Source organism: Myotis myotis, unplaced genomic scaffold (genome assembly GCF_014108235.1).
Source record: "Myotis myotis isolate mMyoMyo1 unplaced genomic scaffold, mMyoMyo1.p scaffold_m19_p_20, whole genome shotgun sequence".
NCBI lineage: Eukaryota > Metazoa > Chordata > Mammalia > Chiroptera > Vespertilionidae > Myotis > Myotis myotis.
Genome location: NW_023416325.1, coordinates 8,099,494 through 8,113,614, shown reverse-complemented (window position 1 = coordinate 8,113,614; position 14,121 = coordinate 8,099,494). Strand labels below are relative to the sequence as shown.

At 44.0% G+C, this 14,121-nt stretch overlaps 1 protein-coding gene across 7 annotated transcripts in view; it reads left to right on the top strand.

The window, feature by feature from the left end:
- The first annotated feature begins 13,792 nt into the window (after positions 1–13,792).
- The window catches only part of APLP2 (amyloid beta precursor like protein 2), a 54,477-nt gene continuing 54,148 nt past the window's right edge, over positions 13,793–14,121 (top strand). For 4 of the 7 annotated variants that reach the window (XM_036354165.1, XM_036354164.1, XM_036354168.1 and 1 more), the window contains exon 1: positions 13,794–13,991. In XM_036354165.1, the coding sequence (XP_036210058.1) occupies positions 13,887–13,991 (105 nt within the window). In that variant the 5' untranslated portion in view covers positions 13,794–13,886. Of the gene's footprint in view, positions 13,992–14,121 lie in introns of all 7 variants that reach the window. The other 3 variants (XM_036354163.1, XM_036354162.1, XM_036354166.1) reach the window with 2 other exon arrangements.

Sequence of the window (14,121 nt, the reverse complement as noted above, 5' to 3'; positions counted from 1 at the left end):
AGAAAAGAGAGAAAGGAAGAAAGAAAGAGAGAAAAAAAATCAATTTGTTGTTTCACTTATTGATGCCTTCATTGGTTGATTCTTTTTTAAAAATATATTTTTATTGATTTCATAGAGGAAGGAGAGAGAGATAGAAACATGAATGATGAGAGAGAATTATTGATTGGCTGCCTTCTGCATGCCCCACACTGGGGATCGAGCCCAAAACCTGGGTACCTGCCCTGACTGGGAATTGAACTTTGACCTCCCGGTTCATAGGTCAACGCTCACATCAGTTGATTCTTGTATGTGCCCTGACTGGAGATCTAACCCGCAAACTTGGCGTACCAGGACGACGCTGTAACCCACTGAGCAAACCAGCCAGAGCTCTTTTCATTTTTGCTATTTGTTTTAAATTATCTATTTAGGTCTTTAAATAAGTAATACATTTGCAAGAATCAAAAAATATAAAAAGCTATAATATACAAAATCTCTTTGCTTCTCCATCACCCACTTATTCCAATTCCCACCTACTTTTTATAAGTAATCACCCTCATTGATTTCTTGTGTATGCTTCCAGCATAATCCATATACTATTCTGAACTTGTTCCACTTAACAATGTATGTTGGAGATCTTTCCCTAACACAATAGAAAGAGTTTATTCAACCTTTTTTACAGCTTCAGTAAATTCCATTGTATAGATGCACTATAATTCATCAAACCAGTCTCATCTTTTTTAAAAAATATATTTTTATTGATTTCAGAGAGGAAGGGTGAAGGAAAGACAGGTAGTAACACTGGGGATTGAGCCTGCAACCCGGGCATGTGCCCTTGACTGGAATCAAACCTGGGACCCTTCAGTCCACAGGCAGACGCTCTAGCCACTGAGCCAAACCGGCTAGGGCAGTGGTCGGCAAACTCATTAGTCAAGAGCCAAATATCAATAGTACATCGATTGAAATTTCTTTTGAGAGCCAAATTTTTTAAACTTAAACTATATAGGTAGGTACATTGTTATTAACTTAATTAGGGTACTCCTAAGGCTTAGGAAGAGCCACACTCAAGGGGCTAAAGAGCCGCATGTGGCTCGCGAGCCGCAGTTTGCCGACAACGGGGCTAGGGCAAACCAGTCTCAACTTAATGAACTTGTAGGTGCATTCCAACCTTTTGTTATTATAAGTATGTTGTAATGACTAAACTTGAACATTCATTATTTCACATTTGTATGAGTGTATCTGGACGATAAATTCCATATGGCTCATTTTCTAGCCTCTGCATGTTTTGGTTGATTTTTTGGGACAATCGCAAGTTGTGCACACCTCTCTTCAATTAGAGAAACCAAAATTGTACATAAACCCTAAGAAGAATCTTCCCCATGCTGAATATAACAGGATTGCTTTTCACTCTCTAGTTCTTGCCAATCAGATCTGCCAGAATTGTAAACCGGTCTTTCAAAGTGGCCTAACAACTGTTCTAAACAACTAAATGTATTAAAAATTAAGACCTAACATTGCTGAAAACTATGAAATATTTAGGCACCGTGATTTCCAGTTATATTACTGCTGTTTATTTTTATACATTACTTCCTCTTTAACACATGTTCATTGTTTGGGTCTCTATCCTAATGCAAAAGTTTGATTACAATCAAGGCTGCCCAATACATAACAATGAAAGCAGCTATTAATAGGGGGGTAGAATGGGAAAATATTATTTTAACTGCCAAGTATATATGGTGGCTAAATATTCTGATTTAAAATATTTCAGCTCTGGCCGATTTGGCTCAATAGTTAGAGCATCCATCTGTGTACCAAAGGGTCGGGGGTTCAATTCCCAGGCAAGGGCCCAAACCTTGGTTGCAGGTTCCCAACCCCCGGTGGGAGGTGGGGGTGGCGAGAAGCAACCAATCCATATGTGTGTCTCTCTCTTCCCCCTCCTCCCTCCCTTCCACTCTCTCTACAAATCAATGAAAAAAATAAAATATTTCATCTCATTATCTGATTAGAAGGCTCAATTTTAGCTTCAGAAAATACAATCGCCGCACAAATATAGACTATCTTTAGCCCAGGAACTTGGTAGCTATAGCCTGTTAGTGTTTAAGGTGGCACCAGTTGCTTGAGAATGTCCAGTTTCCCTTAACGTTGATAGTGCTCAGTGATTCCAAGTGACTTAGTTAGTAGCAAGCAGAAATAGCTACTAACTCCAAGGAAATTTTGCGGTATTTACTGAACATACACAAGCCAAATGGCACTGCATCGGCTTTTTGTTTGTTTGTTTATTTGTTTTTACTTTAAAAACGACATCAATTTTTGATAAGAAGTGGACACTTAAATAATGGAAAGACACAAAGAATCCCAGAAGTTCACTTTAACTGATTGTCTCATGATGATTTTCTCTTCGTCTTACCTAGCCCTTTCTTTCCTGTTCTCACTCCCAGATCTCCCTATGGCAGAATTTCTCAAGCAGGGGTAAACGGACTTTTTTTTTTTTTTTTTTTTTTTTACAAAAAGAAGTCCTTGCATTTCCTCAAGGGAGTGGCTATAAAGGGAGTCAGCAGTTTGAGGAACTAAGAGGTCATGGATAACATAAAGTAGATGGACAGTGGAGAACTCACTTTGTTTGGTTTTCATCAGACACCTCTGAACTCAAATTAGAACTGACTTCTAGCTGAGTGGTAGAAAAACCAGAACGCAAGATTGAACACCCCAAAAAATTTCATAAAGAACTAAGCAAAATGGCATGACGAACAATTATATAGAAAACCTGTTGTTGAAAGCACAAATTTTTAGACTTATCTGCTCCCTTTATCAGTGATAATTCAACCTCATGGGTCTTGAAAGCTTCAACCTTAATCTGTGGAGGGCAGCAGCCAAGAGCAAAAGATTAACAACAACCGTGACAAGAATAACTCCTCTTGCAAGGAAGGGTTATTGCCCCATACATCGTCTTTACGACTTGAAATTGTCCTAATCTTTTTATTTGGTGATAGTAACTTGATCTTCAAGTATTCAAGTATCACTTATCCTTACCAAACATGTCGGTTGATGCATTTGTCCTATAGTTTATCTTTACTGTTCTCTGTGCACATCAGCGTAAATATTTCCAGCAGATCTGGAAGACTATTCACACAGTCAAATCTCAATGATCCAGGTAATGCACTTTTAAATTACAATTGACCCTCGAACAATACAGGTTTGAACTGTGAGGTCCACTTAGACGTGATTTTTTTCAATAAACACTGTAAATATATTTTCTCTTTCTTACAATTTTTTTTGTTTGTTAATCCTCACCTGAGGATATTTTTTCCATTGATTTTCAGGAGCGTAGAAGTGAGCGGGGGAGAGAGAGAAACATCAATGCGAGAGAGACACATCAATTGGTTGCCTCTTGCATGAGCCGGGGATCAAGCCTGCAACCGAGGTACATACCCTTGACCAGAATCGAACCCAAGGCCCTTCAGTCCTCGGGCCAACACTCTAACCACTGAGCAACTTGGCCAGGGCTTACAATTTTCTTTTTCTTTTCTTCTTTTTTTTTTTTAAGTAGGAGAGCACTATCTTTTTAAAAAAATAAATTTTATTGATTTTTTACAGAGAGGAAGGGAGAGGGATAGAGAGTCAAAAACATCGATGAGAGAGAAACATCGATTGACTGCCTCCTGCACCCCCCCCCCCCCCACTGGGGATGAGCCCACAACCAAGGTACATGCCCTTGACCAGAATCGAACCCGGGACCTTTCAGTCCACAGGCCGACGCTCTATCCACTGAGCCAAACCAGTCAGGGCACAATTTTCTTAATAACATTTTCTTTTCTCTAGCTTACTTTATTGTAAGAATACAGTATACCATATATATAGCCTACACAATATGTGTTAAGCCACTGTTGACATTACTGGTACAGCTTCTGGTCAACAGCAGGCTATTATATTAGTAGTTACGTTTTAGGGGAGTCAAAAGTGACATGTGAATTTTCAACTGCATGGGGATTCCCCAACCCTCACATTGTTCAAGGATTAACTGAACTTGCATCAAACATTCCATTCTGCCTGCTCCTCACAGGCTCTTCATCTAGGAGCCACCCCTTCTTCTTCCATTTCACCCCTAGATACTTCTCAGTATGCATTTCCAAGGAGAAACATTTTCTCACATAACCACAATAATGTCACATCCAAAACACTTAACAAAACTCCAATGCATCTTCGTTTCATGACATTTTCTCATTTTTAAATTACACCCAAAAGAAAGAGTATAATTGAGCGTGTGGATACCAGCAAGGCGCAGATGCCACAACCCCGGTTTTCTGGAAAGATCTGGAGCCAATCTGGTCCTTCGGAGATCAGCAACATCTGAAGGCATGGCGGTGGGGTTGCTCACCCCGCGGTGAAGAGCTCCTGTCTGGTCTGCCACCATCCACAAAAGGAGCGAGACCGGTTTCCTATCGCATTATCTGGAAACAGCTCGGGTCTGCAGCAGCCCTCCCTCGTCATGTAAAATGGAACAGGGGTTTTACAAGCTGATTTCGACTAGGTTGCTGGACTGCTGGATGCAGAGCTCTTTTCATCTCAAAATAGCACAGACATCATCCAACGTCCCCAGGGCAGGCGTCCAGGAGCCGCGCTGAAGGCTGCTGACTGCGCCAGAACATGGGATCAGAGCAACTGCTCCCGCAAAAAGAGCCCCGGGAAAGCGCCTCCAGAATTTGGATGCCAGGTCGCCTTCGGAGAGTGAAGCCACTGAGACTTAGCCCCTGCAGAAGGGACAGCGTTGTGGGTGAAGAGACGGGAAATACCTGTTTCCGACAAATGGACAGGGAAATATTTGTGTTTAAAGCAGTATGTGTCTAGTCTGTACCCAAGAGAGACAGTTCTGGAAAGAGGCAGACCTAGGTTCAAATCCTATTGTTTCCACCGAATTTCTGTGTAACATGGAACAAGTGCTGTAATCTCTCTGAGCCCCAGAGACTTGTTGTTAGTATTAAATTAAAAATTAAATGGCCCCGCTGGCGTGGCTTGGTGGTTGAGCGTCGACCTATGAACCAGGAGGTCACGGTTCCATTCCTGGTCAGGGCACACGCCTGGGTTGTGGGCTCAGTCCCCAGTGTGGGGCGTGCAGAGGCAGCTGGTCAATGATACTCTTTCATTATTGATGTTTCTCTCTCTCGCGCTCTCTCTCTCTCTCTCTCTCTCTCTCTGTCTCTCTCTCTCTCTCTCTCCTTCTCCCTTCCTCTCTGAAATCAATGCAAGTATATTTTAAAATAATAAATTAAAATTAAATGAAATAATTTTTAGTTTCTCACATGCCTTGGCATGAAAAGGGTTCCCAGAATAGCTTGTGTGAGTATTCTAGTCTTCTGAAATCTGTAATCCCATCGTCAATTGCTGTACTATCTTTTAGTTCTATATGGCAAGCTCTTTGACTCTGGTTACCTTGAGATAGTACTGCAAGGGTTCTAATAAGATCAAATTTCTGATCTGCAAAACAGAAGACTACCATGTGATCCAGAAATTCTACTTTTAGCTATGTACCCCAAAGAAATAAAAACATATATCCACACAAAAACCTGTACCCAAATGCCCATGAAATCATTATTCATAAAAGCTAAAAAGTAGAAACAACCAATGAATGGATAGATGAGATGTGATATACACATATAACAGAGTATTATTTGGCAATAAAAAGGAATGAAGTCCTAACACACACTGTAACATAGTTAAACCTTGAAAACATTATGCGTAGTGAAAGAAGCCAGTCACAAAAAGAGCACATATTTTATGATTCCATTTATAGGAAATGTCTACTAGAAGAGGCAATTCTGGAGATACTGAAAGTAAATTAGTGGTTGCCTAAGGCTTGGGGGAGGGCGGCTGGGGGAAATGGAGAGCGACTACTAATGGGTTCAGTGTTTCTTTGGGGTGTAATGGAAATGTTCTGAAATTGATTGTGATAATACTTGCACAACGCTGAATAAACTAAAAAACAGTTGAGTTGTGAACTTTACATGGGTGAGTTGTGTGGTATGTAAACCACATCTCCATGAAGTCGTTATATCTATGTTTAAAAATAGAGCAAAACAACAGCAAACAAACAAAAACAACCAGGAAGTGATGGAACTTGGGGGGTCCCACCAAATCCTTCTTACTCTGTGAGGCTCTCTCAGAGACAGGCCGGCTCACTCTCTGACATGTCTTAATTGAAACAACAAACAGACACTGCCAATATCTGTCCAGAAAGAAGAATATGACTTATTAGTTTGCTCTACATCTTATCTTCAACTCAAAGGTTTTCAAGTCATTTAAAGCTGAGTGGTTTCATAGACTACCTAATCAACGTACATTTAGTGATGCACAAAACAACGCAAAGAGGACCAAAATGAGGACCCCAGGAAGGGCAGTTGGAAAGAAGGGAAGATGAAATTTGTGGCTAACCCGGCAGTGAGATCCAAGGTAAACTAAATGTTGAGAAATGTAGTCATTGACATTGTCAATTTCCTACCTAATATCTTCTTCCCAATTCTCCCTTTCTATTTGATTTTCACCCTTCCCCCGAAGCTGCTCCCACCTCCGTAGCGTTGGGAGGTCCTGGTTGACTTAGCACACATATCAGGTCATATTTTTGCCCCTCCCCCTGCACCATATCCCAGTTACTGATTCAGGAGTGAGTATGGGACCTAACTTGTTCAATCAGAGAACCTCAGGACTCTTGTTTGGGAGACTGGGGCAGGAGCTGTCTTTTCTTCTGGCCAATCTCCTGTGCTGATGTAGAGTAGGATCCAAAACCATTGCAGATGACTCATGGTCAGCCTGTGGATGAAGCTGCCCCATGAGGAGGACCAGGACAGAGGTGCGAACTGAACTCCTAGCTGGAGCGATGCCTGCTCTCTGCCCCTTCACCTCTAGATCTTTCCAGTTACGTAAGCAAATAAGTACTATTTTTATTTAAGCCAGTTTGAGTAGACATTTCTATTATTACAGCCAAATACATAAAAATCAGACAATTCTAATAAATTCTAAACTCATATCTAAACATAATATACATTAAGATGCATAGGACAATGCCTGGTACATGGTAAGTAGTAGGTAAGTGTTAGTTATTATTATCAATAGAAGTGCTTGTATTATAAAATGGAGGTAATAATGATTAACCTATCTATTTAACAAGACATTGTTAATAAGACAAAAAAGTGTAGCATTCCTCCATCTATGCATATCCTTTATAGAACATTTGAAAAACACAGAAATATATTTAGAAGAATAAAACAATCATTTACAATCCAACTCTCCAGAAAAAATTCATATGTTGTTGTTTTTTTTTCTTCCAGGTTACTTTAAATGTGTACTTGAAAGAAATCTATACATACAATTTTGCATTCTGCTTTTAAAAAATTTACCATATCTTAGAAGCATTTTCCATTATTTATTCACATTTTGGATTATTTTCCTTGAGTGGAGTCCTAGAAATGGAATAAGTGAAACTTACAGGGTTCTTCTGAACATGAAATGAGATAATGGATCCAAAAGAAATTTGAAAATTGAAAAGCACTATACAAAGATGAGCTCCTGCTGTAATCTCATTATCTCTTCCCCAAACTTGCTTCTCCCCCTGAATTCTCTCTTTTGCTGAATTGCACCAGCATAATCACCACCATAAACAACCAACCACAATTACCGACTCTTCTGTGTTGAGCACTTATTATGTGCTACACCCTGGGCAAAACGTGTAAGAGCTTTATCCATTGTTCCAATTAGTCTGTATAAGATCTCTGCTAAAAAGGCCTTATCTTATTTTGCAAAGAGAGTGCTGACCTTTGATGGAATTAAATCATTTAAAGTCACACAACCAGGAATTTTGGAATCCACGTTTTTAGGGGCTGATAGGTGAATTAGAATGTCTACAGAGGTACATTGATGGCAAGGAGGTCTAGAAACAATGTCACCAGAAACATAATTATAGAAATGAGTCTGTTCACATAAAAGAAAAGACTTTGAGAATGGGGAGGGGAGGGTGGGATATGACAGCCATCTTCAAATATATGATGAAGACTCGTTCAATAAAAGGACAACATTTCTAAGCACAGAGCTGTGTTTCTGCAGCCTTCCATTACGGATATTATAGAGAGAACGCCTGCATGGAGTAGAAAGATGACTCAAATATCTTCAGACTGTTTGATTTGGGGCGTCTCAAGCTGAGTTATTTCATATCAGCTTTTTGGAAAAGCAATACCATATAGAAATCAGCAATAATAAGAAATTTTAGCCCAGTCGGAGTGGCTCAGTGGTTGAGCATCAATCTATGAACCCAGGAGGTCACGGTTGGATTCCCGGTCAGGGCACATGCCTGGGTTGTGGGCTAGATCCCCAGTGTGGGGTGTGCAGGAGGCAGCGAACCAATGATTCTCTCTCATTATTGATGTTTCTATCTCTCTCCCCCTCCCTTCCTCTCTGAAATCAATAAAAAAAATATATATATTTTTTTTAAAAGAAGTTTTAGTGCAAGGAGTTCCCCACACTGAGGTTGTTTGAATCCTCATTTTATATGTTTTACACAGAAAGCAGAAGACATCGTTCAAAGAAACACCGAACGAGAGGCACTAACACATGTGGCATCGTTCTGGGCAGCGGAGAAGTGGCCATTGCGTAGAGGCAGAACTCACCAAGTACAAGGAACAGGTGGCTTCTTTCAAATAAAGACTCAGGGGCAACAAACGAAAGGCAGAACTCACCAAGTACAAGGAACAGGTGGCTTCTTTCAAATAAAGACTCGGGGGCAACAAACGAAAGGCAGAACTCACCAAGTACAAGGAACAGGTGGCTTCTTTCAAATAAAGACTCGGGGGCAACAAACGAAAGTCAGTAAAGAGACAGAGTCAGATGCCATAACAACTCCTCCAAAAGGGACTTGCAGCCTGAGGCAGTTTTCTCAGAGCTAATAAAGATTAAGCTTCGGGGCCACTCTTGCCCCAGTCTCCTCCAAGGCCCTGGCAGAGACCTGCAACAACCTTACACTGTTTGTCTTTACCAGGGTCCCCAAGAGTGTCATAAGTTTTAGGCCTTACAACCCTTATTCCCTTTAAGCCTGTAAGCCAGTTCACCATCAAAACAAAACTTAGGATACCTGTAATGTGTTTAAAGTTGTTTTTCAAGCCTGTATTTTCAGACTTGCCCGCACTCCCAGATTGTGATCAGTTAAATCGATATTATCTTTGGAAACAAAGGTATTTACATGTATGCTCCGGGGCCAGATCCCTTCCCAGGCCTAGACCCTGCTCTGGCATGACTGACTTTGGGTGTTCTGTCATCTAGACCCGTAGGAGGTAGAAAGAAGACTCTAAGTTAAAATATTTAAATCGTAATTATCTAGTCATGTGGCCAAGATATGAATCATATAAGGTTAAACCTGTTCTGCTTCAAGCCCCATGTCCCTCTGAGAAGCGATTCCATCATCAGTAACAGGAAACACAGCAGCCTTCGAAGCAGAAGAGAAAGACAGGACAGCTGGGTAACTTTCTAACCCCTTGAGTCACATTTTTATAGAGTGGCTTCTGTTGATGAATAGAAGTGTGATTTTAAAGAATATGACAAAGCTATATTAAAATGCAAGCAAAAAGAATGGCCAATAAAAAAATACATATATATATATATATATATATATATATATATATATATATATAATCTCCCATGTTCAAAAGCTGTTAAATCGCGTTGTTTACCCATATCTTCAGAAAAAAATCACTTCTACTGTCGTAGTAAACAACCTGCTTTCCTATTTATAATGGCCTGGCCGTAATAGCTAATTTGCCGACAAATGTCAGGCGGTCATAATACTCTGGCCACTCAGTGTGTGTGTGTGTGTGTGTGTGTGTGTGTGTGTGTGTGTGTGTGTGTGTGTGTATATATATATATGTATATATATATATATATATATATATATTTGATTTTAGAGAGAGGAAGTTGAGAGGGATAGAGAGATTAAAACATTAATCAACTGCCTCCTACACACCCCACACTGCGGATCGAGCCCAAAACCTGCCCTGACCGGGAATTGAACCGGTGCATGAGCCGATGCTCAACCACTGAGCCACACCGGCTGGGCTCCACAGAGGGATTTTTTTTTTAGATTAATATTTTCTGACATCTGATTCCTTTATATCACCTTATCCTTGGTGATTTAGAATTTCTGAGGTAGGGGCTTAGGAATTTGCCTTTTTATACAATTTCCTAGTTGATTTGGAAAAGCATCCTGATTTGGGAGCAAAAACCTGGTTTACCTCACCTGAATGGGTGTTAGGTAAGAAAGCATTAAATGAATGAGTGAGGGCTGCTCATCTAAGTATACACCTAAGTATACATCTAAGTATACATTTAGGGACATAAACTTTACCCCACCCCCACCCCCAACAATGAAGTGCAAACTTCTGAAGTGCACATGGAAGAGAACTCTTAGGAGATAGTCTGATTTTTAAGAAGACAAAAGAAACGGGATTATTTTAGGACTTTTTGACGCACAGAGGGTGACGAAATGAAAACACAGTACTCTTCAAATGACTTGGTAACTGCCCTGAGCATATTTAGTATGAAAAATTATTGTTTGAGGATTGCAAGGATAGGTATGAGGGTAACACTTTAAAGTTAAGAATATTGATAAATGGGGCAATAAACTCCTATTAATGATCGTTCAGTGACTTGAAAATGCAACTAAACTTTTTTCAGGACCTAACTAATTTTAGAAGGAACACTCCCTACATCATTTTTCCATATTTCCTTGTCGAATCCCATGATACTAGAGCTCAGTCTTGAATAGACAGCCCCAAAAGCACAAATATCGGGGCCACTGCTCTGAACTCAGTAATGCCACTTGCATTTAGATTCACAGGAATAGAGAGACCCCCAAGTTCAAGTCCTTGATTTTTTGGGCAGAGAAACAGGCCCCAGAGGGACTACAAGACGCACTCAAGGCTCCACAACAGATCTGCAACTTGCGCAGTCACTTGACACTGTTTCCACACATGCTTTCCTAGAAACACTTGTACATGGCAATGTGTTGCTTCACCCTCCTTTCGCCTCTTAAAGTTTCTTCATGATCTCCATTATTGTACATTCATTTTTCATGGAATTACACAAATTAGTGAAGTGAGACAGGTGTTTAATTTGTTTAAAATATATTTTTTTTTATTGGTTTCAGAGAGGAAGGGAGAGGGAGAGAGAGATAGAAACATCAATGATGTTGGCTGCCTCCTGCACGCCCCACACTGGGGATGGAGCCTGCAACCCCGGGCATGTACCCTGACCGGGAATCGAACCGTGACCTCCTGGTTCATAGGTCGACGCTCAACCACTGAGCTACGCCAGCCGGCAGATAGGTGTTTAATTTTCACACTTGACAGAGGAGAGTCCACGTGATGAAGGGCGTGGCTTGTTCATAGTTGCACAGCTGTACTAGTCAGCTCTGGCTGCCATAGTGAATTACTGCAGACTGGGTGGCTTAAATCACAGGAATTGATTTCTACAGACTAAGATCATGGTTTGTTGATGAGAGCTCTCTTCCTGGCCTCCTTCTCACTCTGTCCTCACATGGGAGAGGGTTCGGGAAAGGGTGAGAGGAAGAAGCAAGTTCTCTGTTCTCTTCTTATAAGGGCACTAATCCCATCCTGAGGGCCCCACCCTCAGGACCTTATCTAATTCTAATTATCTCTCAAAGACCCCACCTCCCAAACACCATCACAGTGGGGGGTGGGGATGGGGTCAGGGCTTCAACATATATGAACTTGGGGAAGGTTACACTTTAGTCCACAGCAACAGTACTAGGACCAGAACCTAGCATAATTGGTTTCATTCGGTATATGGACCCTGAGAGAGGAGATACCTACTAAGACGGGCTCCTGGTGGTTAACTGTGCTCAAATTTAACAAACAAAAACAAACAAACAAAACAGAGCCAAACAGCCATTCCTTCACAGAGGCCTCTCGAGCGCACCGAACTACCATCCTCTGTACTGAACTGCCTGCCTGCACTGTTTCTGCCATCTGAGCCAGCCCTTATAAAGGAGTTCCTGGAATCCTATTTCAACCAATAGGACTGAGGCTTTCCACATGGCGTTGCACAATTTCAACCAATCAGAGCATCTCTACCCTGACCAGTCAAACTGAAAGGATTTGGAGTCCTCATTTGCATGAGGACGGATCCATCAGGGATGGCGTGGAGGGGGCACTTCTGTCTATATAACCCAGCTCCCCTCTGGCGCTGGAAACACACTTGTCCTTTCCACTGAAGACTTGCTACCCTGGCTGGAGCAGCCGGGAGCGCAGGTGCAGTGCCGAACAGAGTGGAGTGGACCAGACCAGAGTGGGACAGGGCTGCCTCGCTGAAGCAGGGGCTGCGAACGAGGATGGGTGGACAAGTGACACTGCAGACGCATGTTGAGGTCTCCCCTGCGTGGGGGCCCTGCAGTAAGGCTTACTGAAGTCTCCTCAGTGCCATAAAGAACATATGGGAATCACTAAAGGAGCAAGCGCTATGGTGGGAAACTGCACTCTGGGGCTTCGGGAGGTGATGCTCTGACATCTAATTGAGCAGAGGAAGAAGGCAGATGCTTTCAACAGGTAGACGTTGGAGAGTGGAATTGCGGGCCCAGGAAGGGCTATCATGGAAAGGTGTGGGTTGTCTTTAGGGAATGGGGCAGAGCCTGTTTAACCGGCAGGAACAGGAACGGTGCAGGGCGTGCACCGAGGCTGGAAAAATCCAGTGCTCTCCCTGTTCCGCTCTGTTTAATCTATGGACCCCGGCCTCTTCCTTTTTACTGTTTTCTGGGACAGAGGCCCTGCCGTTTACTTGGTTGAACCTTAAAGGGACTAGCGAGGACTCTGAGAGGGGGGGTTATAAATCACATGGCTACTGAAAGACAACAAAGCCCTGGCGAGGGCGTGCCAATTGTGAAATGGGGCGGCAGAACGTTCTCCCAGCTGAAACACAGCGGAGCAAGAAGGCACAGAGGAGCTGTTCTCTTGCTAGTGATCTTGACTCGAAGGAGAAAGCAACACGATCTTTTTACCTATAACACAGGAAAGGCGACCTGTCTGGGTTTAAGGTCAAACGTGGTCCTTGCAACCACTGGTCTCCAGTGGGAGGCAGCCAAATCTGGCGCGACTGGCCTGGGAAGGAAGGGCAAGCATAGGGCCCAAGGAACAGAGGTCAAAAGCGTGCAAAACACCGCCCAGGACCGCGGGGAGGAAAGGGCGAAGCCCGCTCGGGGCGAGCGGCTGGGAAGGGGCGCGCCCTGCGCAGGGGTCGGGAGAGGAGGAAGCTGCCTCATTTACCCTTCCCCGTTTGGGGGGGAGGGCCCCCGGTAACCTGCTAGGACTAGGGGGAAAAATGTATCCTGGCTTTTAAATCCTGTTTTGCATAAAACCATTTTTCAGAACCCAAAGGAGGGCGGTACCCAAAGGAATCTGAAAATACCCCGCAGGGGCGGGGGGCGGGGCGTGACTAGCGCGGCGGGGACCGACCAGCGCGCGGCGTGTAGGCGGTCTGTGCGAGCGAGCTCGAACCCTGGCCCGAAGCGGGCGGGAGCCCGGCCGACGCACACCTCCGCGCACACTCCCGCACCTCGCGGCCCGGGGTCGGGCGGGGGCGGGGCTGTCAGCGGCCGGGGGCGGGGTCTGGCGCGCGGCTGGGCAGGCTCTCTCGCTCCCTGATTGGGTCGGGGATGACCAAGAGGCGGTGTCTTGGAGAGGTTCCGCGGGCCGGCATTGGGCTGTGAAGGAGGAGGGCGTGGCTTTGTGAAGTCAGTTCCGGTCGCTGTAAAACCCCCTGGGCGGCGACGAACAGGCTTCAGATGCTTCTGGGTCGCGGAGCGAAAGGTCCTACTCCCAGTGTGTGCGCTTCAGGCCGAGCGCGAACGAGAGCGACCCGGAGGGATGGCGGCCACCGGGAGCGCGGCCGCCGCGGCCACGGGCAGGTTCCTGGTCCTGCTGCTGCTCGGGCTCACGGCACCCGCCGCGGCGCTGGCCGGCTACATCGAGGTGGGCAGCGGACGAGCGCCCGAGCGCAGCCTTCTTCACCCGCCGTGGGAGCGCGGCCTGCGGGCGAGCGGGCGGGCGGGCTGGGGGCGAGCCGCGCGGGGAGGCGGGGGTCCGGGCTGCGGCGGGTCCG